We start from the raw sequence: 27,883 nt of genomic DNA on the forward strand, positions 1-27,883 counted from the left end.
GGGCAAGTCAGAAACATGAATCCCAGTCATCTGTGTCTCATGATTGTGAAACAAAGTACAGTATCAAGCTGGTATAGCCTTATTTATTGCCTGTGCAGAAATAAGGCTGCTTTGCCTTTTTTTCCGGTTAAGATGTGGAGCAGGGTATATTTTGTGTAAAAATTGCTGTATGTTGTGTTATGGCACTTTAGTCTCTAAATGTTGGTTTATTTATACTCCACTCCAAGCATCACTGTTAATGCTAAAATTGTACAGAATTTGTAAAATGACCTTTCTTCTGTGTGCAGCCCTCAGTACCTAGTAGTGCAGTGTGTCCTCTCTCATACAGGAGCTAATTCTAATACCTTTCCCTATTTTTATAATAGAATGTGTAGCAAAGCCTGGAAATTTTGATTCATCTTGGGTATTTCTGTAAAGACATCACTTTTTATTAAGCTTTTGTAGCTTGCTGCAGGATGTTATGTCGTGTCTGTAAACTAAGAACATTTGAAGCCCCATTTGAGCTGCCTTATACTTTTACATGGATGAATTCTATATCATGGCTGTCTGTCTCAATTTAGGTTTGCACGAGTCAGAAACTCTGCAGTACTTTGAGGAGGAAAGTGAGTGATATTGAGACTCAGCTACCAGCTCTACTTGAAGCCAAAATGCTGGCTGTTTCAGGTAAGTCTTAAGTGATGAGAAGGACTAACACTGGTAAGGGTTGTATCAGAGCAGTTACTGACCTCTTCTTTACAGACTTTTCCTAAAAAGTTGTTGATGCGCTTGTGTACATGCCTTCAAATCATGGCAAGTCTAGCAGAATGGGGTTGTGTCCTGTCTTGTGTAAGGTATTTCAGGCCCCTCTCTGCGGTTTGGAACTACTGGCAGAGAGGATGCTGTGCGGTAGGCAGTAAACGTGCGGTAGACATGGTATTTTTCCGTAGATGAAATTGGTATATAATTATCCATAGCTGTTCCTGGATTCTACAAGTTACATGCTTGGAGGTCTCTGGCTAAGTTATAAATGTATAACTAAGGTATCAAAATTACGAGTGTGGCTTTAAATGACACTTTAAAATGGAATACAATAATTGGCAGCTTCTGCTGTTCAGATCATTAAACAACTATTGCTGGCAGCAAAGGAGCAATTTTGTCCTTGTAGCACTCATGCATGTTATTTACCACCAATAAAACACTGAAATGTGGTTACAGCGTCTGATATATAACAGCTTTACATGCCCCAAACTTGGCATTGCTGCACTATTGTCCAAGGAAAAAAGATGAAGCGCAGTTCTTTATCTTGAAAGTTGAAAGAGGTAGGTTTCCTAATTCAGCAAATGGTTTACAAATGTTTAAGTAGGTGTCTCTCTGCTAGACACCTGCCTCAGAGAGGAAGCTGAGTAGAAGGGAATTTGGATTGGAGTACAAGGAGTTTTCTGGTGTTACACCAAATAAAGAAAGGCTAAAGGGTTTTTGATACATGTCAAGGTGTGATGATGTAGCTCTCCACAGGTGATTTATCTTCTCAATTATGTACAAGAATCTATACTGCACACATGAATTATTTTAAAATGAAACCTTGTGCGGTGTCACATGGTTTGTTTGCCAGAAGTGGATGACATCGGGCTTTAGCAAAATCTGAAAGGAAATCAAGACCCAGATCTTCTACTGCTGCTGAACATGCTCAGTTTTCTTACTTCTCATAACACCTTTTTGAAATTGAAATCCTCTTTATTTCTCTGTCCACTTGTAAGAGGTAAGCTGAGCAATTGTCCTTCTCTACCCATAGGCTGTCTGAATGTAGGTAATTTTCTAACTCTCAGAAATGGGGTCAAAGTTTTCCACAGCCATTCTATGGCTTTCCTGAGAACAAAATGTGCAACTGCTTCATGCTGCTAGTAGGAAGCATTTGGCCAGGAAAGCTGTATCTTAGTCTGACACTTTGAGAGAGTGAATGACAACTTGAGGATGGTTTCCAAGACGTTCATAACAGTATTTTATACTTGTTAGCTCTTGAAAAAGGTTGGTTGTTTCAGGAATGAATTCCAAAGGCGATGTAATGCTGCTGTTTCTATAAACTGTTTTCTCTGTGACTGCCTTTCTATGCTTTTAAGTACCTGTGCAAGTTCTTTGTACTGATAAGAAGCACTATTTCTTTTTTCACTCTTGCTCTGAAAAACTCTTCCTTCAGGGAATTTTAATGACTGTGAATGGTACAATCCTAACTTGTTACTGAGGCAGAATTCTGGATGGCACCAGTTTGAAAATCAAGGACAAAAGATAATTTGGTGACAGTGGATACTGTAATTTCTTCACCTCCGTTTAAGGTACAGATACTTTTAGTTAATATGGTGGCACTTGCTTGTGTTAAATGAAGAGTTATATGCAGAGGATACAGGGGAGATACAAGAATAAAAAGAAAATTTTTTCTCTGAAGACCTGAAAGTAAAAAAAAAAACCTGAAAAAAATAGAAATATTTCAGTTTTAGAGCATGAAGTGAATAAAATCAGAAAAGCCAGGATACAGAGTGAATTGCAGCTAGCAGAGAAACAAGTGAGAGAGGAAAGACTTGGTAAATGCAGAAGAAGAAAGAGGAAGGAAGAGAGAAAAATAGGTGGGGTTTTATGTTGGTGGTTTTTTTTTTTTTTCTTAAGACAAAACCAGTGAGCAGTAGATAATATAAAGAAGGCTGAATCACTTGGTTTTTGTGTATTCCTCTGTTTGGTGTAAATGAATGACCCTTCTTAAATAAGTTATAATTAAGAAGTAGGTCTTAACCTTCTAAATAGTGGTTAAGATTTAAGCAAGATGCTGTATGTACATATCCCCTGATCTTCCAGTCAGCTAACAATGTTATGAGCAACCTGGATATACTGAATCATTAAAAGATGGAAGAATGTTCATTTGGGTAACGTACAATTATTTAAGGACAGCCCTGGAATAGCATGCCATTCAGAAGGAATTGTAGTGTGGACATGTAAATATGTAGTAATAATAAAGTCTAATAGTCATAGAGGTTTTCATTTAGTCTGGAAGCATCAGGCAGGGATAAATGTCTGTTACTTCTACTTTTTTCCATAGTAGTTAGATAGATAGATTCAAATAGTTTCTTCAAAACCAGTACTAATAGATACTGAGAACAACTGTTTTTCTCTATATAGTTGTCACATCATTTTTGTTTAACATAGCATTTTTCTTGAGGAAGCAGTAAGAGTTAAGTGACTTTGGAACGGTGTCAAAGTAAAAGGGTAACTGTATCCCAGAAGTTAAATTAGATGAGCTTAAGAATATAGTTAAGTGATAATTAGTTTTCAGAGCTTGCATGTGGTGACTTAGTGATGTGATGGCTTGGAAAGCTTTGATATGTACTTCAGCCTTTAATGGCTTCCTTAGTAGCTTGAGACAACATTCGTCTTCTACATGGATGGTACTTTATAATCCAAATATATTGATTTAAAGTATTGATGTATTTGCAACAGAAAATGTAAGAATACAGTTGATCTTATTTTTAGAGGAAAATACCACAATAAATGCATTGTAAGCATAACAATTCTATTAGTTCTGTCGATAGAATACATTGGATTTTAAGGCTGTATGATAAATGACGCTGTAAAGACAATATTGTGTACGTAAATGTCTCTCCTCATTATTTTGTTCTGGGAAGAAGTATAAAATTAAATTTAGAAGACAATTTATGACTATTTGGATTATTGAAGGCCATAAAATAAATACAGTGGGTTTAATTAAATCCCAGTGAGATTTCATATGGGAAAAAGAAAAGAAACCCATACTTACACATTCAAGAGGTATTTCTATCAACAATTACAATTCAGATCCTTTATATCAACAGCTCACTTCTGATTGACCTGTTGTGACAAATATTCCTGAGATGCTAGTCCAGACTTTTCCTCCAAAGATAATTAGTAGAACCTTATATTGTTTGTGGTTCTTAAGTCGGTAGCTTTAGGTAATTATAGCTAACAAGTACTCCTGATTGCATGAGATGTTACTGTTGACATACACATTTGTAAATACTCATTCATGTAATCTTATAGTTTGGCATCTACTAGGTTTTTGGTTGTGTGTTTGTTTTTTTTTTAATTATAACTGAATACCTTAATGGCAGTGCTTAGAAACCTGCATATTACTATTCTAACAGTTGCTTCTTACAGTAGCTCTTAACATGCTTATAAAAATTTTGTCATCAGTTATGGGAAGAATATGACAGTACATGGTACTCCTTTCTTTTAGCATTCTGTAACTATTTAGCATGAAATTTTTGGAGGGAATAAACTTCAGATGAAATGTTTGGAAACTGGTAAGAAAATTCAAATAGAATGATCTGTAAGCAAGTGTGAACATAGCTGTAGAAATACTATTAAAACTTGTTTTCATACTTTGGGCAAGCGTGGGGGGAGATGGCAGGCCCGTGGAACCCCCGGGCCCCTTGGAAGTAGAGGAGCTCGAAGCATTACAGGGTATAAGACCATTCCCTTGAGAAAAGTAGAGATAACTGCACGTTCCTATGGAAACAACCCTGAGTGCTGGACAGTGCAAGGTCGGAGCTGCTTGGCAAACTGCAGGTGTTGCACTCCTGGGTGTTTTGTAAGAACATGTTTGTAGTGTGTGTGGGGGAAAGTGGAAGTTGGCACTAAATAAAAGCTGCCTGCTCAGCGTAGCAGGCAGACATCTCTTTGTCCCACCATCCTCTTGTGTCTTGTGTGTCGTTCTTCCCCCCTTCGGACCAAGGCCTTTCGACAGGTACCCAGCGACAGGCAAGAGCAAATCATATGTGAGAAATGATGTGTTTCACATTTTTCCTTAGTGAGAAAATAATTTGGTAATGGAAGGGAGGATGCAAACTAAAATGAATTTTAGTCCTGTTACGTCTGTTTCCTATATTTGAATAAAAGAGTTTGTTTGATATGTTTTGTAATGTCTTCGTAGACTCTGTGAATTTATTTCCTCTTGAGGATGCATAGTAGCATGGGACTAGATAGCCAGAAAGTGGCTTAGCAGGGAGCTAAGCAGGCATGAATGAAATGCTGAATTGGTTATCTATGAGATGCATGTCATTAACTTTCCTTATGTCTTTGCAAATACAAATTAGATCCAAACACAGAAGTTAGAGTGAGGTGACTTGTAGTTTAAAACTTTTTTTTTTAATCTTAAAACTGTATGTACCAGTGAGAGACCATGTGTCATCATCCTGTAGTTAGCATTACCTCTATTTCACTATATACTGGCAAGTTGGAGCTGCTTGGAAATGCTGTTGTGGGATGATTTCCAGCAGTAGAACAATAAGGGTTTTTTTCCTTATGTCAATGTGGAAAGTGTAGTTTATATGTAGCATGACGTAAATACTAGATAGCACATTTCACAAACCTTCATGTTAGGACTGTTGCCTCTTTGGCTGCTTTTTGATGCTCATTTAGGGCAAATTCAGTGTGGCTCAGAAAACAACTGTAACAAAAAGAGCCTCCTGCTTTCCAGCTTTGGTGCTAAGTGCTATTGTTGGGACTGAGTATGTTAGAGAGGGGACAGAGCCATCAGGCTGGAAGATACCAGTGCAGGATGAAGGACATTTTCAGCCATCCATCTGTGATTTATGTTAATGTGGATGTCTTGTTTTCAAATTTGTGCTGTAGTTGGTTGTTTCATGCAGAAATATGTGTGGACATACAGTTCTTGTCATGATGTTGAGTTCTTCCCCAGACGTACCACATACAGCTCTCAGTTTGTCTTTCACTGGAAGGCAATGGTACTCCTGGTTTTTTTTAATCTGTTTCTGAGAACTGTTGTTCAGTATGTCTTGTCAGATGACATAGCTGGTTCCACACTTTCCAATTCCTACTTTCCGTAGCAGCCTGAGTTGATGGATCAGGGGCACACGGAGATTAATTCTACTTCATGGCTGCAATGTCTGGCTCCACCATACAATGCTGTGTACTGGTACATCTTCCCACTACAGTTGCTTTATTCTCCATGAAGTAGAATTTACCACTGTGTGTTGGTGAAAGCGATGTACTTTTTGGCACACCTGTTAACTCACTTGAAAAATAATGCTAGTGAGTCCCCCAAACCAACTCTTAAATGTTCACTCAGACTTCAGACAGCTATGTGTTGTGGTTTATCCCCAGCCAGAAATTAAGTACTACATGGACACTTTCTGGTCCCAGTGGGGAGGAGAATTGGAAAAAAAAAGTAAAACTCAGGAGTTCAGGTAAGAATAGTTTAATAATCAAAACAGCAATGATAATGAAAAGGAGAGTGAGTGAGGCATAAAACTCAAGACAGGCAAGTGATGCATAATACCAATAAAGTGATGCTCACCACCTGCTGACAGATTCCCATTCAATACCCAAACAGTGATTGCCCCCTCCCAGCCAACTACTCCCAGTTTATACACTGGGCATGATGTTCTATGGTATGGAGTATCTCTTTATCCAGTTAAGGTCAGCTATCCTGGCTGTGCTCCCTCTCAGCTTCTGGTGCACCTGCTCACTGGCAGAGCATGGGAAACTGAAAAGTCCTTGATTTTAGGGTAAGCGCTACTTAGCAACAACTAAAAACATCAGTGTGTCATCAACATTATTCTCAGTCTAAAACACAGCTCTTAACCAGCCACTAAGAAGAAAATTAACTGTATCCCAGCCAAAACGAGGACACTGTGCTGTTTGTCTTTTTAATCTCAATTCCAAATGAGACTGCTGGATGTTACTGGCTTTCAGCAAATTTCAAAGGTAATTTGTTGTAGCTGAAGTTTCAGCATGAGATGTGACCAGACAGCAGAAAATCTTTGCTTCTGTTGCAGAAGTCAGTCATGTAGCAACTTGCTCTCTTTCTCTCCTGTTACCTAAGCGGCTATCCCTGGAGCGGGAGAGAAGGTCAACTTATCTCTTTGGCACTTCCTTTTCTGGGGTTATGTACTCAAAGGAGACATGGTGGATGGGGAGAGGTGTGAAGGGAAGGCGCTCACACCCCATGGGAGGCTGTGGTCTGGAGGGGATGTGAGAAAACCCCTGTGGAAGGGGACAGTGATGTCTCTCTTTCCACTGACTGTCCAGGGAGGCAAGGTGACAAACATCTGAACCTCAGTGCATGCACTTTTGGGGTCTGCACCTAGGTGGCATGAATATTTCTCTCCTAGGTCTTTCTCTGGTTTTCTTTCTTGACCTGGTTGGTAAAAAGGGGGTCGATGATTTCATGCAGCCCTCAGGATCGTGGGGATCAGTTCTGGGCTGTTTTCCTATTCTCAGCTAGTCCTTTCCTCTCTACTGAACTTGAACTTAATCTCGCCACCTCTGTGAAGGATAACAAAAAATCCTTCTACAGATACATCAATAGCAAAAGGAGGGGCAAGGAAAACCTCCATTCTTTACTGGATACGGGTGGGAATATAGTTATCAAAGATGAGGAAAAGGCTGAGGTATTTAACACCTTCTTTGTCTCAGTCTTCAACAGTAAGACAGGTTGTCCTGAGGACAGTTGGCTTCTGGAGCTTGTAGAAAGAGATAAGAATCTGAACAGCCCCCTTGTAATCCAGAAGGAGACAGTTAGTGACCTGCTGAGCCACTTGGATCCCCACAAGTCTATGGGACCAGATGGGATCCACCCAAGGGTGATGAGAGAGCTGGCAGAAGAGCTCGCCAAGACTCTTTCCATCATCTACCAACAGTCCTGACTCACAGGGGAGGTCCCAGATGGTTGGAAGTTGGCGAATGTCACGCCAATCCACAAAAAGGGCCAGAAGGAAGACCCGGGAAACTACAGGCCCGTCAGCCTGACCTCAGTGCCTGGCAAGGTTATGGAGCAGATCATCCTCAGTGCAATCACACAGCACCTACAGGATGGACAAGGGATCAGACCCAGCCAGCACAGGTTTAGGAGAGGCTTTGGCACAGGTTGGGTCTCAGTATTGCTGAATTGCCATCTTCCAAACTTCTGCCTTTTACTTCAGCGTATTTTTGCCTTTTCTTATTGATAATGTTCACTTGAGCCTTTGAGTTGTTATTACTGATTTGAAATGTTACTACTTTGGGGTTTACTTACCCCCTCTCCCCCACGCCCCCCCTTTTTTTTTTCTGGGTTGCTCTATGGTGATTGATTCAGTCCAGGTACAGGAGGCTCTCTATGGCTGAGAATTACTTGAGAATTACTCCTCCAAATGCATGTCTGTGGGGTCTCTCGCCTATTTCTACATGACAGTTAGCTTCCAGGATCACATCAATCATTCACTTGCGTTATGCTTCGTAGAAGCGTTGGCACATGTTATTGCTTAAAAGCAATAATTGTAATTCAAATACGCTGGAATACTGTAAAATGTTTCAAGAGATGGTAGACCGTCCCTCATTTGCTGTTTATTTTTTCAGAGGTGCAAACACACTGGCAGTGATTCCAGAATCTTACATTTCTGTCATGTGTTAAGCTTTTTTCTTTATGGGTAGGTGAATGATATTTATTTTCTTCAATTTCTTTTCTGGTGTTGGAATCACTTTGTATTCTTGTTAGTCAGAGGGTGAGGGATTTTCAACCTTGAATTCCAGTGCTACTGATAAATAGAATCATAGAATCATAGAATCGATTGGGTTGGAAAAGACCTCCGAGATCATCGAGTCCAACCCTTGGTCCAAATCCAGTCCATTTACTAGATCATGGCACTCAGTGCCCCGTCCAATCTGCGTTTAAAAATCTCCAGGGATGGTGAATCCACCACCTCCCTGGGCAGCCCATTCCAATGCCTGATTACTCTCTCTGTAAAGAATTTTATTTTTACTATGCTGGCAAATGCCCTAAGCTAAAATGTAAACTTTCTTATGAATTACTAAAGGTAGTGGTGTTATTCTATGAAGAATTAATTTATAGATAATGGTAAAGATTGACCAGTCTATTATTTCTTAAATTCAAGCCAGCGTGCAATAGGTATACTTTACTATTAATGCAAAAATTGCTCCCTTGTCTGTGCTATAGTTTCATAAGGATGGGACTTATCTCTCTGCTTCAAATATAAATAATGGTAACTTGTGAGTGTATGGAATTTCTGCCATAAATGTGAGAAAAAGTGTGAATAACAAATTTGTGGGCCATTAACTTTGTCTTATATTTTGAAGGGGGCAGTATTTAATAAAGTTTAATTAATAACACATTCGTTGTTTTTTATAAAATGGGACAGATTTCAAACCATATTTTTAGTCAATTTGTTGCTGGCAAATGGTATCAGAATAATGATATTTTACTTCGAGGCTACTAAATGGACAACAATATGCCCAATATAGAAAAATCTGACCATGAGCTGTTATAATGGACATGAGTTTGTGGCCTGTAACTATATATATATAAAATATGTTTGATGTGCAGAGTACTATTTAGCTGTAGTCGTACAAGTAGAATCTTAGGAAGAGAGGAAATAAGGTAAATATATTAATGTTTACAGTATGTAAAGGCAATTATATAGCTGCTTTCTGCCTGGTGATTTTTTTTTCATTACTGTTTTTCCAGTGTGGGTTGTTTTGCTTGATTTGGCTGGTATTTTTGACATTCACATCAAACTGCTGGAGCTTACCTGATGTCACTATCTGTAGAGAGTGGGTTCTGAAGGATGCATGCAAGGAGAGAGCCCCAGAGGGCAAGATTAAGGAGGAAGTTTTAACTGTTTTTGTTGCTGTCTTTGAAATAATGATAATGTTCAGTCCCTCAAAGTGAAGTGTACATACTCAGTTCCTTATGACAGTGTACTGCAAGCATGTTATTCTACCTGTTCAGAGTACTGGATACTTCAAATTTGCTGCAGTAGTTTGCGCCCAGTATGTTTATATGAACTTATATTCAGTGGCTGAAATTGTACATTTCTAGTAAGTGTCACTGCAAGACAGGAGGAAAGATGGCAAAAGTGACATTTTGTTCTTCAGTCCTCTTCATAGAATCCCTGTCTCATGTGTTGGTTTAGTTCAGAATCTCAGCATTGGTCTCAGACTATTAATTCCTTAGCTTTGTTGTCTCTGTACAGATTTTCTGAGAGACCAGTCCAATTAGCTTCAGTGATTTTTGAGTTTGCTGGGAAGAGTTTGGTCTGACTTATATCACCCAATCAGAACTCTTTTTCTGGTATGGCTGTATAAAATATAACTTTGAGTGGTTGACAGAGTAACAGTTACTGTGTTCACTTACGCAAAATAATTATTTAATCATCGAAAAGAGGAATTTTAACATTTTCATGATATTAACAGAATAAAATATCTTGACATATGTCTTCAGAATGTTTCTGTGGCATCCAATGTGACTTTGCCTCAACAAACAACCCCAGGAGGGCATGTTTTTTCATGCTGGCAGCTATGGATTGTATATTAATTTTTTAATCAACCTTCTTATGGCATTTAGAAAGCAGTTACTTTGGTTGCTGTGATTGAGGTCAGAACTCACTGATGGTACTTGTGCTGCACGAGGTTTTTGTATGGTCTTATGAATTTTCACTGTAGACTTTCAGGCATTTCTGTTGTCATGGGAAGCTGCATCATGTGGGGGGGTTGTTGGCTTTTGGGCGTGTATCTGAAGCCATTTCCTTATAGCCTCAGTTCTGATATAAACTTCTCCTCTGGGAATTAAGATCCATTCAGCTTGTATAAAACTTTCATATGCAATATCATACCTTTTTCCTTGCTGTCTAGTGAAATGTAAGGGCAGGCTCCAGATTCTAATGAAGATTCTCTTGCCTTCATGTATTATTAAGACTCCTGTGCTTTGATGCTTGGTATGAGGTCAGGTGAATAAAGCTGGACTTAAGTCTTGTTGCCTTAGAAGTGTCTGAATATCTGCCATTTTTCTAGTGATTTTTGTCTTGCTTATCTTGCTGCTTTGTTTTGCCTATTTGGAGACATGACAGATTAAGATAATAAAATTTGTTCTGTTGTTTCCCAGCAAATGCACTGGTAACCCGTAAGATCCTACTATTTGTAAAGCATATTTTTAGTTATTTAATTGTCTAATTCTTTTTAAGATGGAACTGGTAAACAGGGTTTTAACTGAGAATTAGAAATAATGGACTTTTGACCTCTTAAAAAGAAAAAAGTGAGGAAGAGGCCGACTGAGACTACCATAGCCTTGAGACTGAAAAAAAACCCTCAAGAAACCAAACACAAAGCAAGACTATCATACTTAGCAATGTTCAGTCTTTAAACCTGAGTTATCTGATACAGTATTTTCCAAAATTTTGGAAAGTACAGCCTCTCTTTGGCTCACCTGCCCTCATACGGCCACTTGAGTTTGCAACAGCATGTTTCCTTCAGGAGAATGATTGTAGTTATTCACTGAAAGTGTTTCCATTCACTCCTGCACTGTGGAGGAATGGAGCCCCTCTTGGCAGCTGCTGGTGGTGGTACTTTGGGATCTCGCAGGTTGACAACCTTTGTTTAAAAAGTACTGTGAATTGACGTGTACTCCAAAAGAAGAAAATGGTCTTACAGATCACACCACAGTGACCAATGAATTGCAGTTTGGCGTTTCTGAAGTATGAACCCTTAGGAACAGGTTTCCTGCAAAAATATAAATTGTATCAATAATTAACGACAGTACTATTTCTGTGCGTATAAGGTCAAATCAGTTACAACAATTATTTTTTTCGTAATATTAAAGAAATGGATGCTTGCAAAGCAGATTTGCCTTTTGGTCTTCTTTTGTTCCCCCAAAATTGATCTTTCAATTGCTTTTGGGAAATATGATTGCCTAATTTCCTGGGATTGCTATGTAACCTACTGATGTTGCAAGTGTCTGCTTCATTGTCTTTTTCCTCTTTCTTCCCCCTGCTGCCACAAAACATGCAGGAAGTAATTTTGGCACTGCGAAGGATCTTGCAGAAGAAATAAGGTCATTAACATCTGAGAAGGAGGGACTGGAAGGACTACTCAATGAACTGTTGGTTCTGAGTGCCAAAAATGTCCGAAAGTTAGAGAGAATTAAAGATGATTACACCAGACTGAAACAAGAACTTGAGCAAGGAGAGACTGCCTTTGGTAAGTAGTTCACAGGCTGTTACAGCTTTTTACTCAGTCCAGAACTCCTGGAAGTGTGCTGGGTTTGATGAATCATTCTGCATTTTACAAAACGTACTGAATGTCCTGAGGAAAGTTTGGCCAGGACCTAGATAAGCAGTATGCTCAATGTCTTCTCAACTGTTTCCACTGGAGTTGAGGGAGGCTTGTGGGAGAAGGGATATTAGAGTGATATACAACTTTTTGAAATCTCTCTTAGCCCAGTTCTCAAAACCTTTCTTTTCTAAACAGTTTTTATCATAGTGATGATGGTACTGTGCATGCATTCACATACAGAGGAATGTGTATTCTTTGATGCGGAAGCAATAGGTATAACCAGCTGTGACAAAAGGAACATGTTTACTATATACAACTAAATGTTTCTTGTGTACATATATACCATGTTTGGTGGTGGATCTGAACATATGAAGTGGAAGGGATACCTGATTCTGAAAGCAAGAGTTTTCATAGCAAATTTAGTTTGAGAGAGGGTTTAAATAGCTTGCAAAATGCTGCTCTCCTATAACTGTAAGCAGTGTGCTTGGGTTGTAGTGTCATGGTGGAAATGGGGAGGTTGTCTGCAATTACTGGGCAAGTTATTGACAAATGAGCAAATAGCGAGGTCATTCCTAGACTTTGCTTACCCTCTTGTCTGCTGTACTCTTTCCTGAAGTTAAGCAGATAAATGGCCTTGCTGGTTGCTTAAATGAAAAGACTGAGTAACATTTGACTGCCTGCAAATGTACAGTTACTACAGTTACTTCCATAGGTATAAGTATAATTCTGAGTTGCTTTAAAGCTCTAGGGGTTTGAAATGTCTTTTTTTTTCCCAGGATCTTACGAGTAGTATTTCCAGATCTTACGGTTAGTATTTCTTCGTACCAAGTGGATAAGCAGAGCTGTCTTAGAAACAAAAATATTTGTAGGCAACTGGGTACATCTAAGACTGTTTTAAAAAATAATAGAACTTTATATGTATACACACTACTAGATAAGAACTTGCCTTTTTAAAATCTAGATAAAAATTTTAAAAACTATTCCTCAAATTTAGCGCATTGTGATATAAACTCATAAATGCACATCAGGCAATGCTTTCTCTTTACTTGGATTTGCAGGAGAGTTGAAAAGGGTTCTAACCTTCTAATCAGTCCATTTTGTTTCTCTCTTGTTCCTAGGACAATTAAACTTCCTATAATTCACGTTTACTTCTCATTTGTATTTTTCTTCAACAGGGTTTTAAATAAAGCCTGTACAAGACTTTTGCTGAAGCAACAGAATTTGTAGCAGTTCAGACTCTTTTCTTTCCCTGTTGCATTTATGTAGCAGTAAGGAGATGTCTTCTTGATCTGATACACTATCTCCCAATTTAAGAAACTAAATTTCAAAATACTGAATGTTTGCTATGGGGATTGTTGTTTTAATTTATTGTGACTCTGTAGGCATAAGGAGAATTTTATCCTTGTGTAAAATAAAACTCTGTCAAGCAGATACTAGTCATAGATACATAAATTGAAACATGAAATATTCCTTTCTTCTTGTTCCTGCCCCCTTTACATGTGATCTGCACAATTTTCTTCTTTAACAAATGGAAACTCACTTAGGTTTGAGAACACTAGCATGAGTTTGATACCATCGCATTTAACAGAATATGAGCCTTCTGATGCACTCTGGAAACCAGTATGCAGTTGGTGTCTTGAAGATGGCATGCACCCTTATGAAATTAGTGTTATTCAGCACTTTTATGTTTAGAGAATAAAGCGTAAAGAGTTGGAATACAATTTTTCTACCATTTGTTTTTGCTGTTTAAAAGAACTGGAGGTAAGTGTGTTGACTTTGTCTGCACTGTGAAAGGTGGGATTTGAGTTGGGGTAGCTGAGCTGACTTCACAGCCTCAGGCTTGGTGTTTTGTTTATGCCAGTAAAATCTGTGTCACTGTGGAGGAAGGCAGTTTTGCCTTTTCCTTGTGTTCCTGCCCCAGCCCGTACACCAGGTCAGTGTAGACAAGAAACCTGATGTGAACTAGGCATTAGAATGCCCGTGTGGCCCACTACTGTGTAGTGGAAACACCAGCATCAGCATGAGGGGTTCAGTAGGTCTGTGGGACTTCTGATGGCAAGGGGTGTTGACCCATTGGTTTTGGTGACAGTGTGAATTTTGGGAGAGTATAGTGTGGCAGGAAAATGGCTCCTATGATGCTTGTTCCTTGAGCTAGTAGGGCACCACAGGTTCAGTTGCTCTGTGCTGTGAGTAAAATTCGTGTGAGTTGTATCACTGCTGGTGCTGCCCATTCTTGATTAGTTTGACTTCTTAAAGCTACAAGCCAGAGAGAGAAATCCTTTCTCCATCTAATTGTACTAGCTGAAGATGTTAATGTCCTCTCTGTTTTTGTTAATCTGCCTGCCCAGCATTTATTAGCTTGGCCTGAAGGGCTCTCTAACTGAAACAGCAAAAATGATCAGGGCTAGGCTGGCTGATCTGTGTCCTGGTGTGCAGTAGGGATGTGCCTGTGATTGTGGCAGACTTGTGCAATGCTTTAGCTTTGCTTTGAAATAAGTGTCTGTCCATAAACTAAACATAGTCCAATGAAAGCGATATGGAGAAAGAGGTCTCTTGATCTTTATGGAGTGATCAGGCAAGGGGGAATGGCTTCACACTGAAGGAGGGTAGACTTAGATTAGCTTTTAGGAAGACATTCTTTATTGTGGGGGCGGTGAGGCACTGGAACAGGTTGCCCAGAGAAGCTGTGGGTGCCCCATCCCTGGGAGTGTTCTAGGCCAAATAGGACAGGGCTTTGAGCGACCTGGTCAAGTGAAAGGGGGGTTGGAACTAGTTGATCTTTGAGGTCCCTTCCAACCCAAGTCTTTCTATGATTTTGATCTTTAAAGGCTTATCCCAGTTTAACTAAGTCAGTGGGTTTAGAAGTCCTTTGCTTTAGAAAGGGGATACTTTATTTTCTTTAGTAAAGGTAATCAGATCAACTAGAGCTGTTATCTCCTCAGTCTTGCTTATGAATTGTTTCCAGGGTGTAATCCTATACTTTCCCTGCCTCAGGAGCCCTCTCTCTTTTTATATAGCACCTCTGCCTGGGTATTCCTGTACATGTCTATTTCTACATCATCTACAGTTTGAATTGTTATGTTTCGTGCCTGTGAGCTTCTTCAAAACTTTTTTTTTTTGAACTGAAGATAATACTCCTTTGTATGGAAAGCATTAAATAAAAAAAAATTAAATGCTAAAATATGTGCGTATGTTTGTCTTTCTCTTGTGTATAAATTGGTCACCTACTTTTTACTTCACTAATAATTGTTGATTTCTCACAGTAATGCAGATATAAGGAAGCAGACGTCAAGGGAAGAGACTTAATCACACAATAATCAGAGCTGGAATTTTAAATAGGACACATCATTAGCATGTTAATGAATTTTCTCACTCTGTGCCAGCTGCCCCAGTATAAAAGATATTGCAGATGTAGTGCAAAAATCAGGCTTGGCTTACTGCACTGAGAGCTGTCAGTGCTCCCTGTAAGGGAAATTTGACAAAAAGTCCTTTTGTATTTTTAGAGATGCTCAAAAATGTTTTTTCCCATTGGATAATAGACGCATTGACAAGTAACACTATGTATTAGCATTTTAGGATGAATAGTACTAATTTGCCCTTTAGACTTTGACTTTCTTCTGAGGGCATTAAAAACGCTTCTGTAAAAGTGATCAAATTTTATTGTCATTTTATAGGTAGGAAAGCCAGACACTTAGGGGTCATGTAATTTTACCTGAAATGGTGGTGAAACAGTTTCCCAATTGATGGTCTAGCATCAGTACAAGTCCTGATTGAATCAATCACTTGCAATAAATAGATGCGAAATCAAGTGATACTGTGATTTTGTGTGAGCTTTACATTCTTCTAGATGGTAGCCTAAGACATAATGGTTCTGGGAAATGGCTGAAGGTCTTGTACTTGATTGTTGACCTGCCTTATAAAGTCAGAAGGTTCTTGTATGGCAAGGAAGAGAACTGCTTTGTAACCCGGAAAAACCAAACTTGTATTCCAGACAAGTGAAGCTTGATTACTTGCCTGTCTGCCAAACTGTTGGATTGCACTTATAAGTCCTGGCTTGTGTTGATTGGCATTTGTAACCCAGGGCTGGAAATGAAACATATCCTCTTGTTATTATTACCAGTACTGATCGGCAAGTTTTCCTGCCTCATCTGCTGAGTTCCTTTTTTGGCCGCTCTCAACCTTTTTCTGGCCCTATTACACTTTCGGGAAACCACTTCCTAGAAAGTAGTGGATGTATGCACAAAACCAGGGAGCACCATGTTTCCTGATCAAATTGCTAGGTTGTGCTTGTCAAGTCATGTTAAGTAGAGTTTCTATACTGAATTAATTTCTAGAGGAAATATAAAATAAAGGCTTTCATGCACATGAAAATAACTTTTTAACCCTTTTTAAAAAAACCCTCTTGTTCGAAGGCTGATACTTCAGTCTCTACTGCTTAACTTTTGTTGGCATCCTTGAGTTTCATTGTCTTAGAAATTGCTTGTGTTAAGACCTAAAGCTCTTACCAGCCTGCTTGTACAGTAAAGCTTTCTGGAATTGAACAGATATATTTATTAAACAATGAACTAGATGTAGCAGAGGGGTTTCTCAGGAAGCTGGAATTTTCTTTCATGCTCAGTTTTTCTTTCTTTTGTTCAGTACTGACACTGCATGCTTGCACAGAATGTCTTACAGCTTTTTGTCCTCATAACAGAGGAGAAACCTATCCATTTTTTAATTTGCTTTTTAAAAAAATATATCTGTGTTTTGGCTTAGCTACTTAGGAATAAAATGTGTTCAGAATGTACTTCGAAGAATAACAAAAATTATTCTAATCTTTTTGCAGTCATTGTTTCAAAAGCTGCATTTTTGACTGTTATAGAGGATACAATTAATTAGTCTAAAACTTATTGTGTGGACAGCAGAAACCACTAGTGGTGCTGCTTAAAGTAATGCTGGCTGTTGCATACTGAAATATTTATGAAGAGCAGGTTCTGTGCTCCATGGACAATTGCATGGGATGTGATTTATCAAACTGTTAATGACCATTTACTGCAAAGCATTTTTATTCTCTTTCAAAGACACATTTTTGTTCTGACAGGTTCAACAGTGAAAGTCTTATAATAGAAATGCTAGAAGCACATGCAGTGTGCTTCCCACTGGGAAATCTACCTTTTGTTTGTTCGTTTAAATATTTGTTTTTAATAATAGCTATTATATAAAAGCTTCTCTTTTTCTTTTCGTAACTGATCTTTGTAAAGCTTTTTGAAAATGTCTAAAGATTATTAACAACTTTACACCATTTTTAATTGTTGCAAAAAATATCAACTCAGGATCTGCCTATGACATGACCAAAATGATTCAATTTTTTACTTCAGTGATTTTTCAGGTGGTATTTTTAATTTTCTTCCTCAGTGCTAGTTTTTCTGCACCAAGTAGGCTTTTCATATTGTTTCTGTAGTTTGTGTCTGAGCGATTATCTGATTTAAAACTGAAAAGCCAAACCTTTTGATTGCTTCTGTTTAAATAAATCATTAAAGGAGAACCACATAGTGTGTAACAGATGGGCTTCCATGAGGAAGAGGCTGCTCTGAGTTTCGTTGTGTGACCACTTCTAATTTGTGCAAGATGATTATGTTCTGCATGTCATACCTGTGTGAAACGCTTGTTGTCATTAAAGTGAGTGGTGAAATGGAACGGCTTATTGCTTGTGTCTATGGCCATCTCTACTTAAATAGTGATCTTGTCAGATTTAGCCAGCGTTCACTCTATTTAGCTTTCACAGAAGGTATAAACCCCTCAGTGGTGATGCAGGAAAGGGACTGGCACTGCAGCTGGTATCATCCTTTATTCTGAGCTGACGTTCAGCTGATACTCCAAAGTAGTGCTTGGCAGCCTTCTGTTGGGCAGCATGTAACAGTCATGTCCACATAAGAAAAGCAAAGGATAAAACAACAACAACTAAACCCCCAAGAAGCCCAATCTTGTGGAGTTCCTTTTGTTTTGTCTTGGCCAAATACAGCATGAGTGATTACACTCTGCTCATTAGTACGGCTCTCCGCTGTTTCATTTGGAAAAATTGGAGTTTCTGCGTTTACATGGACTTGTACTGTTATGCTTATTCTGTGCTTGTTTGTGTTTCATTGATTGTGTGAGCATGAGTAAAATTTTTAAAGCAGTTGGGATCTTTTAGGTTATATATACCCATATACATCTTTTGATCTTATAATTCTGTAATGGTAGTAACTGCATATCACATTGTTGTGAAGTTTTGAGGATCACATTCAGACTAATGATTTTCATTCCACGTCATATCTGTTAAATATTATTTAACTTTTCAGTAGTTGAAGGGGAGGAGGAGTTTGTGTGTTATGGAATTGCCTTTTTTGATAAATATTATCAGTAGAATTTAGTAACATATAAAGAATCAGTTCTGCTAGGCATTTCCTGTAACTAAAATCTCGAATAAGTTTTTATTTCAGATGTCTATTTTTGTCGGGATTGAGAAGATTGGAAACCAGTCTGTTTAAGCATAATTAAGCTTGCCATATGCCTTGAGTCACTTGTAATTGTGTTTCTTGAAATGGTGATTATAAAGGTCATCTTGTCTGATGGTGTTCATTTAAATATGTAAAATACTTTGATTTTCACTTGGAGGATAGAGGTTTAGTTTGTATAAATGTAGTGGAGGTATTAAATTCTGTATAATTAGATGCAAATATGTGTAATGTAGGAAATATGAAATATGTGTTCAGGCAGCTTGAACTAACACAGCAGCTTGGTTCAAAGACCAAGTCTTTTGATCAGGGCCTTTCTATGTTGATGCTCAAAGATGAGCTTCTCTTCTATCTCTTTCTTTTGAGATCTGGTGGTAATAACTTTATTGAAATGGTTTATACATCTATGTAATGCTTTATAGACAGCAGTATGACGTAATTGCACAAAGAATAATAACTCCTGAAGTGACCTAAAACTGGTTTTGCAGTCACAGGGGGACTTATATACCAGCTGCAAGAAATAGAGCTTGGTCTGAAGTTTTAATCTAACTCTCTTCAGGGAAAATGAAAAATTTCATCTTTAACTAGGATAAGCATATGGAAATCAAGGTTTTGTAAGTTTAGTGCCACAGAAATGTAGAGTGTCTCTGCTTTTTAGTTCAACTTCTTCAGCTGACTGCCTTGCAACAGAATAAGTATGAAGAAGCAACACAGATGAGTAAATTTGGAATAACTGTGGAAGTGTTTATCACCAATTTTAATCATTCTTCATTAGATTCTAATTCTACAGCTACCTCTTCTGAGATACTGGGCTCAGATAAATTTCACAATGTTTGTTTTCCTTAATGACTATAGCTAATTTCAGAAAGAATGTGGTGCTAAGATGCCAGAAAGCTAGGATTAAAAAACAGAGAAAAAATAGAGTCTTTGCTTCATTGGACAGATAGAACAGGTTCCCACATGCAATTCAAACTACTTTAGCATGACACTAGCCCTGGTGACAACCAACAAACATTCTTGCAAGTTTGCCACTTCTATAGTTTGAGCAGCTCATGTTATAAAATTTGTTTTATTTCATTGTGTAACCCCTTTCCTGATAGTATATAGGTGCTGTTTCTACATGTTATATGAAGAGAATTCTAGTTTTGGAGGAAAGATATTGCATGTGACTGGAGCTGTTCAGAAGCAGGCAGAAAGCTCTGTCTGGTGGTGGAATGCCCAGAAGAGGATCAAGAAAGTGATGACCTATGTCGTTACGCTTAATAGATAGGATCAAATTAATTTTCAAAGAAAGGTAAATACTACTTTCCTTGTCTCACAGACAAGGTAGTGGAGTTTTGGGTTCTGTTCATTTTGCTGTTTCAGGTACTGGCTGTATGTATTTGGTCAGGACCTGTTGGATGGGATTACAGCATGTATTTGACAACTTGATCCTGAAACATTAATAAGTTGGAAGTACAAAACCAGTTTTTGGTCTCTTAAAAACCTGAAGCTTATTGAAAAAGTCAATGAACAGTTGTTCTGGCATTCACAGGTTTCTTTAAGTTACATTCTTTTTGTTGTTATTAATGTCATACAGCATGGTTTTGCTTTGTTTTCTTTATTTTTTTTGACATTGTTCAAGTTAGATTAACATGGCCAGGTCCCAGAAATGTGCAAAGGGCTCTTTAGGATACTTTACCTCATTTAGCTTCCTTTGAGGATGAGCATAGAGATGGATAGAATATTTAAGAAATACTGTCAATTTGTTTTCAAGTAGTACTTCAGTGAAACCAGTCTCAGGCAGTTATCCTTCCAAATACTCAGAATTTCTGCAGATTTAAGATAAAAATAATACAGCACTTTATTTTCAGTTAATGTTTCAGATTTTATTTGATTTTTCTGGCTATAAGCAAGAAAATGTTGGTTTGGGTCATCTGGGGTCACTGATGTAAAATCGATGTCCTAGAACAGGGTTATACCACTGCAGAGAGTGAAAATACTGTTTAACCTTTTAGTTGCAGGTATTTTTTAGATGTATGTATTTTGATTCAAAATCTTAGCACGTGAATACATTTCCACCTAAAAGTTTTCATGGAAGGATTTTGATAGTATGCAAGTCTAATTCTGTGCTTGCATAAATACATGCAATTTGTAAAGAATTGTACCTCCTTACATTGATGGTAAATTCACCTCACTGACTGAATAAAAAGTCAGATATTTATTTTTCTGAGGCATTACCTTTAATCTTTGCTTTGATATTGACTGGCAATATTCAGCTACCTAGGAGTATGTACATCTAAGCAAAAGAACCCCCTAGGATACCATTCCATTTGGAATACAAAATGTCCCTCGTGAAATACAGGTTTGTTTTCTCCAGTTCTTGTTCCTCTTGATTGTCAGATGCAAAGTAATTTCTGCATCATTCTTTCTTTCTTTATTGGTTTAAGGCTTTCTTTGAGGTATTTGCAAATACAGTAGTAAAGACACAAGCTAAATGAAGGTTTCTGTAATTAAGATACTGTAAAATAGGGCATTATCAACCTTGACTGACTTTTCACTTAATAATTATATACTTACAGTGAATGAAATTACTGTCTGCTGGGTAGGTTGTTACTTCAATTACCACAGAGTTCCAATCATACTGCAGGCTATATAACCACAGATATGTGGGAGTATAGCCAAATCTGGCATAATGGATAATAATATTTATCAAAAGATGGGGAAGTATAATACCTGATGATAAACCCAGAATAAACCCACTGAAATTGTAATCCTCTCTAGAACAGCTGGGTTTTGTCCCTAAAATTAGTTTAATGCTACATGTATTATCCTAAAGAAGACTTTACAATAGAAAACTTCTTCTAATTGTCACCTTTTACCAAGATACAAAAGCAGAAATGCGGAGAATTTAAATGGAAGAAAGAGAGATTATTTGTTCTGACAATGATTCCCCAGAGAAAATGTATTTTCAGTTCTTGGGTTTCTTCTCTTAAGCTTTTAGTCTTTTTCTGTACTTCCATTAAATCCTAACTGATTACTCTGAGGCAATGGAAATCTTATTATTTAGAGCAGAGTTAAATACTTTCTAACTCCTGTTCAGGAACTGAAAGTTTTCATCCAAGAATTTTCCTCCTCTGTCCTTGGAGACATAAACTGGAGTAAAAGGCAGAAAACCAAAGAATTGCTAATGCCTGGAGTTAGGAGCTGGAACTCCATGTGTCCTTCAGTTTGATTTCTCTTCTTACTCAAGCAGGAACAGAGAGAGTGTGCTCATGATTCAGTTGATTTGGGCCACAGTTTCTTTGTATGAGGACTAGAGGTAATCACTGCTGCTGTTACAACTCTGTTGTGAGGTCTGTGGTCTGCAGACTCAGTACTTAAACACGGGAGACGGCAGTGGCAGGCTGTAGTATAAGGCCCAGGGATTTTGTCACCTATAATTGCGAAGAATTTGTGGCCCATGTGCAGCAGGTGCTCACGATTAGTATTATTTCTGATTGCCTGCCAGAGTTCAACTGATAGGCTGAGATCATGTAAGAAATGTAAGAAATACATCAATCTGGATATTCAAAAGATTACTTTTTTTGTTGCTGTGTTTGAACCCTAGTTTTTTTCTTTATACAGAAATATTTAGTAGACAGAATATAATTAAAGCTTTGTATGATGCTAACTGAAAAGAAGATTCAGTCATCGTATTTGTGGATGATATCTTTGGTTTGATGTGCATGTTGAAGGCTTGGGTAAAGATAAACAGGTATGTTTGCCAAGCTGCATAAGATTAAACAGTTCATTACCTGCTGGAATTATCAGCTGGAAGACACCTTGCATAATTTGGACTGCAACCTTTATATGCTTTTGGCTGGACTATTCCTTTTATCTAGTGAGGTGCACTGAAATATAATTAACAGTGTGAGCTGGAAATGACAGGCTGAAACTATGTGTATTTTTGTGCAGATAAACAATCCTGTATCTGGATCAGAAGTCATAGTAATGTTTTATCTACTAATTTTTTTCCCCGGTTCCTGTGTTCTAAAACATTGTACAGAGAAAAATTATCTGTGCTCAGTACCAGAGAAAAGCAAATAGACACCATCCATGTCTCCTGTATGCTTGACTTTAAGAACCTTTGGAAAATGTTAAATCCTGCAGTAAACAGCAGTAGTTGTAGATCTTCCATATTCTTGTTTTTGAATGTATTGTTGGAGAGAGAATTTTGAAAATACCTGGAGGCAGAAATTCTGATCCATTGATATTAGTAAGTGTTTTGCCTCCAGTTTCAGCAGAGGTCAGGGTTTCACTTGTGGCATTCTACTACATCGAAGCTGCAGCATTCATTTCTGATCTGAACTGCTTAGATGCAAGTCCCCTTATTTTGATGAAAGTGCTGTCCACATAAGAAAGAGCAGAATTTGGTGAGAAATTCTTTTAACTAGGAAATCCTTCAATCTCATCACAAATGATAAATTTTGAAGTTGGTAGGCCTCTTCTATTAGAGAAGAATCAGTTATTTATTTTGTAGATTTTAAACCAAATGCTAATTGCCACTGATTTTTATTTCAGTGAACTTACAGTCCTTTGACTTTTTTACAACTAATTTATTATTTTAGGATGTTGTTTCTTCTGTAGTTAGGAGAAAACTATTTTTTTACAAGTCAGAGCATTTGCAGTGTGGCACTTCCAACAGAATCACCTGTAGCATTTATTCTTACTGCAGTAAAAATGACCTGAATGAAATGTATTGCTCTTGTAGTTTCATGTTTCCAGTGTGCAATCTTGTGGGTATATACATGTCCTTGATCTAGCTCTTGATCTGTATAGATGTTCTTTGATCTATTATCAAAATAAAAATTTGCTTGTGCTGGCAGAGAAATATTAAAATCCCAGTGTAAAGTTTATTCCTTCTTTTCAGTACCTTTGAAAAAACCCCTGTATGAGTACCTGTGTAATGTATCATTGTTCATTAGCTCATGAAATGGTCACCCATGTTCTTAGGTGGGAGGATAGTATTCCAGGAGGAGAGATACCCTCTAAATAAGCCTTAGATACTGGCTCAAATATCCAAAATGGTGGTGTCCTTTTTAGGACCTTAGATTGCAATGCAAAGGCATAGATGTATTTATTAGCTTAGCTATTTTTTTTCTTCATGTCTTTTCTGTTTATTTACTTAAGTAATGCCAGTCTTGGGAAAATTTAAAAATAAAAAAAACTCTAGAGAGGGACACAACTATTCCAGCAGCTTTGTAGTGCTGAACAGAGCTTCTGACAGTTTCTGCCAAGTACATGGCTTAGTCTTTTGTCAGCCTGAAAAAGCATGGATGTTGTGTCAGCATCATAGCTCAAAGATGCTTTATGAGCAAACTGACCAGGACTCAAAAAGATTTTGTCTGCAACCTGTCTGCAGTATGGGTTATAGACAACAGGAAATTGAAAAAGAAAGCCCATGTATTTGAACAGCTTTTGCCAAGGAGGCTGATTAAAACCAGTTGTAGGTATGAACCATCTCTGTTCAGCTTAAAGAACAGAACTCTGAGATTGTTTGGTGGCAGCCTGCAAGTACCTGCTCAGAGACCAGAACTTGATAGTGGAAAGATTGTTATGGTGATAGACAAAATCAGAAGTGATCATTTCTAATGGCTCGTAATTGAAGCTTGACAACTTTAGATTAAAAAAAACAGAGTAATTCACCTTCTGTCTGACAGGACAATTAGATTTTGCCAGAGTTAGAAAAGATTGTTGTAAGTTTCCAGTAACTCTTCTAGATATAAAACTTTTTTTATATCTAGTTCCAACTGGAATCAATTCAGAAAAATCTTACTGCCTGAGTTTTGCAGATGAACAGGATCATCAAATGCAGTAACTTCTGTTAAACTTGTGTTCTGGAACTGTTGTTTTATTAATAGAATGATAACTAGAGAAGCTATTCCTGTTTCGGTATTTTCTTTGATGAATAAAGCCCAGTGTAGAATGATAACATTTTCTATAAGTGTTACAGTTCATTGGGTCCTGCAGTAATTCCTGGTTCTCTTCCTTCCTGCTTTATTCTTTAATTTTTAAATTACTAGCTCCCAATACTTTTCAGTCTCTGCATGGTTTATTTTCTTCTCCAGCTTACACTATATGAAATTGTTTTCTTACAATTCAATAATTCATTGAAGTTCTGTTTGTCTGAGCTCCTAATCACATGGAGCACAATTTCACACCTTTTCCAAGGCAGTGCACAGTTCACCAAGACCACATTTTTCCTACCTGATTTATTTATTCTTAAAAGAAGATACTGTACACAAGTCTTCTCTGACTTGTGTAGTTCCTCAAAGGCACAAGTATGTAGGTGTTTGCTCATTCATATGCAACTTGCATTTTGCCTCTCTTGGTGACCCCTGCTGAAGTTACTTATGTAGCGTATGAGTGGATTGGTTAGGGAAATGGAGACTGTAAGCAAAGCACAGGGCATTTTACAAGCTGTCTGCCTGACCTTGAAAACCAATATTCACTGGTCTAAATGGAAGAGGTATTCACAGTTTTGCAGGATAAAGTACCAGGGCAGCAGCTTCTTTTCCTGTGTTAAAATACTTTGTTACAGCACTGAAATGCTGAACTGCAGCTGAGAACCATTAGGGTATACATTTATTAGTTAGTTCTGTTTCTGTAGCATCCTCCTGTAGCATACCAGGCATACTCTTACATCTTTCAAAGAAATGCAGTGAAATTAAAAAAAAAAAATAAAAAAAAAATCTGTCTTTTGTAATTCTTTTAGGTTTTTTCCCCTTATTTGTTCTTCCTATTTTTGTTATATGTTTACTTTCATTGTAAACCTTCAACCTCCTAAGTCCAGTTAACATGTAGTTTTCCTTTATTTGTCTTTTATCTTTTTTATTTTTCCTCATCTCTGTTCAAAAGTTTTGATTTTTCTCTATTTTTTATTTGTATCTGTGTATGTGCAAAATAATTTAATTTATTTTGCTATTCTCTCATTTCTAATAGTTTTTTTAATTCAAATGGTTCCTGAAGTAACTTTCACGGACACACTTTGCTGTTAATTTAATTTCCTGTTTTGTAAATTATTTTTCTTATCTTTATTTTTCCCCAGTTCAACTGACCTTTTTACATGCAATGCTTAACATTACTTCTTTTGACAAAACATGGAGACTAGGTTTCTTGTTTCAGTCCACATATTGCAAATCTGAGTTCCAGATTTTTCTTTCCATTTGTGTCATCTGTGACTTGGTGGTTAGGTGGTTGGTTGCTCTAAAAATTGCCAGTACTTGCTGACAAGTAGTTTTTTTTCCAGCCTACGTTTGTAGTGCAAGAGACTAATCCAAATGGGAAGCTGTTTATGCTTCTTTCTCTTCTCCTGTGGATATACTTTCTTTATTTTACTATTTGTGCAGTGTAAACCACCAAGTACTAACCAGCCATGTTTCATTCCCTAATCCCAGTGTATTTGAAATTCTTGAGCAGGAGACCCATCTCTGTAGTCCCAGGGCCTTTTCCTGTTTCAGAACAGGCAGATACTGTGATGAAGTGCCTTCAGTCAAAATACTGCTCTCCCTTGCTGTAAGATGGTCTGCTCTTATCAATGATAACCAGACTAGAGACAACACTCTGTGCAGCTCTCAGGTGGACATGCACTGTCATATGGTTTCCTTATCACAAACCCAGTATTTTTCTTACCCTGCCCATTGTTCATGGGCAAATGTTCAATGTGACATTTAAAGGATTTGTGGTGGGGTAACCCTGGCTTAGTTGTACCATCACACATCACAAATGTGCATTTCCTTCAGCAGTGCTTTCCAGGTTCCCATCTGTTCTTTCAGGTCCCTGTTAGAAAAAGGCCCATGTTGAGCTGCGATGAAGTACGAAGCTCTCAAGGCAGAGTATGATGATCCCACAGAGTAGTATTTCTGCTGTATTCAGCAGCAGGGAGCCCAAGATGACTTGGCATTGGAATTACTATTTTCTGTCTTTATTTCCACCATGGTGTTTTGCTGCTGAACAGTAGAACTGGTGATAAACTTGTATACTTAACATGTGTCTGGAAATTGCATTAGCTGTAAAGTTTAAAAAGGCAAAAAGATAGATTTCTGGAAATAACCTACCTAAAGTGATTGTATAATGAAGAATTCTCCTTCAGTACATAGTATATATACTCTTCAGTGAAGAGTGTATTTTTCAGTGAATAGTTTGAGACTGAGTATTGTAAGCCTTTAATGTTATAAAATAGTAAAAGGCATAGTAATAGATTTGTTGTCTAAGAATAACTCTGTAATAAGCGGTTAGGTAGGAAAAGTTATCCGACTGTCTAGCAGTCAAAGGTCACTAGTACAGGAAAAACTAATTTAGCTTTTGTTCCCCATTCCCACTGTAGGTGATTGCTTTCTTCACACGTTATTTTTGTTATTTTGCACACCATGCGTGAGTGACAGCAAGCTCTTAAACTCTTCCTGGCTTTGGCAACCATCCCCTTTCCTCTGTAAAATGGCAGTCTTTCTGTGTGTTTTGATAAGACATCCTTTAAAAGAGAACTTAATCTGCCATCATTTATTTTATTAGATTGAAATATGTTTGTGCTGCCCCCTTTGCTGAGAGTTATTGCTCCAACAATCACAGGCAAATCTGATTTACTGTAAACAGTTATAACAACAGAGTGGGTATGTAGGCCATAAATTGATTGGAAAATGGGTACAATTTGCTAGCAAAGAGGAAGTAAGATTAAGTTAAACTGTTGTAGCATTCACTGGAGTCTTGCCCCATCGGCTCCGACAGCTTAACAAAGTACTAGGAGAAGCCTTATGCCAGTTTGTTCTTTGCCACTTACTTTGTGCCTGTGTTATCAGAGAACACCAAGAGGCACTTCTCTGCCTGGCAGGGTACGGCACTGGCTCAGCTCACTTGTGACTGGTAATAAATCAGTTGCAATGAAGAAGAAAAAAGGAAAGAGGCTGTTCCTCCCTTGTCCTGAGGTGGCAGCTGTGATTTGGATACTGCAAATAATTTATTTTTAATTTTATCTAATGAATTGGAAAATTGAGAGAAAGGGGAAAAAAAAAAGCTTTTGTGGAAGAATTTAAGTGGCAGTAGGGAGGAGGCACGAAAACCAAGGATGTATTTGAAGAGAAGGTGTTGAAGATTGGAAGCAGCTCTTGATTTAGTAATGCATGAAATGTTTCTTTTAGCCCAAAGCAAAGCTTAAATCTCCTCCCCTTGCAAACCTCCAGAGTCAAATGAATTCAATTTTCTCCCCCCTTAAATACAAAGTGGGAGATCAGTGGCCCAGCACTATCTCAGTGTGCAATATCTGGATTTAGTTTCTCCTCCTCTAGGATTTGAATCCACCTCTCTGTGACCTGCTGGAGGTTGATGGT

At 37.8% G+C, this 27,883-nt stretch overlaps 1 protein-coding gene across 3 annotated transcripts in view; it reads left to right on the plus strand.

Annotated features, from left to right (window-relative positions):
• Nucleotides 1–27,883, plus strand: part of DISC1 (DISC1 scaffold protein) — a 191,487-nt gene that overhangs the window by 82,130 nt on the left and 81,474 nt on the right. For all 3 annotated transcript variants that reach the window (XR_005562923.1, XM_027721399.2, XM_039379553.1), the window contains exons 8-9: nt 561–663; nt 11,800–11,988. Coding sequence is in view for 2 of the 3 variants with exons in the window: in XM_027721399.2 (XP_027577200.2) it covers nt 561–663; nt 11,800–11,988 (292 nt within the window). In the remaining variant the exon portion in view is untranslated. The remainder of the gene's footprint in view (nt 1–560; nt 664–11,799; nt 11,989–27,883) is intronic.

This window comes from Pipra filicauda, unplaced genomic scaffold (assembly GCF_003945595.2).
Source record: "Pipra filicauda isolate LSUMZ 115617 unplaced genomic scaffold, ASM394559v2 scaffold16_size7369187_pilon, whole genome shotgun sequence".
NCBI lineage: Eukaryota > Metazoa > Chordata > Aves > Passeriformes > Pipridae > Pipra > Pipra filicauda.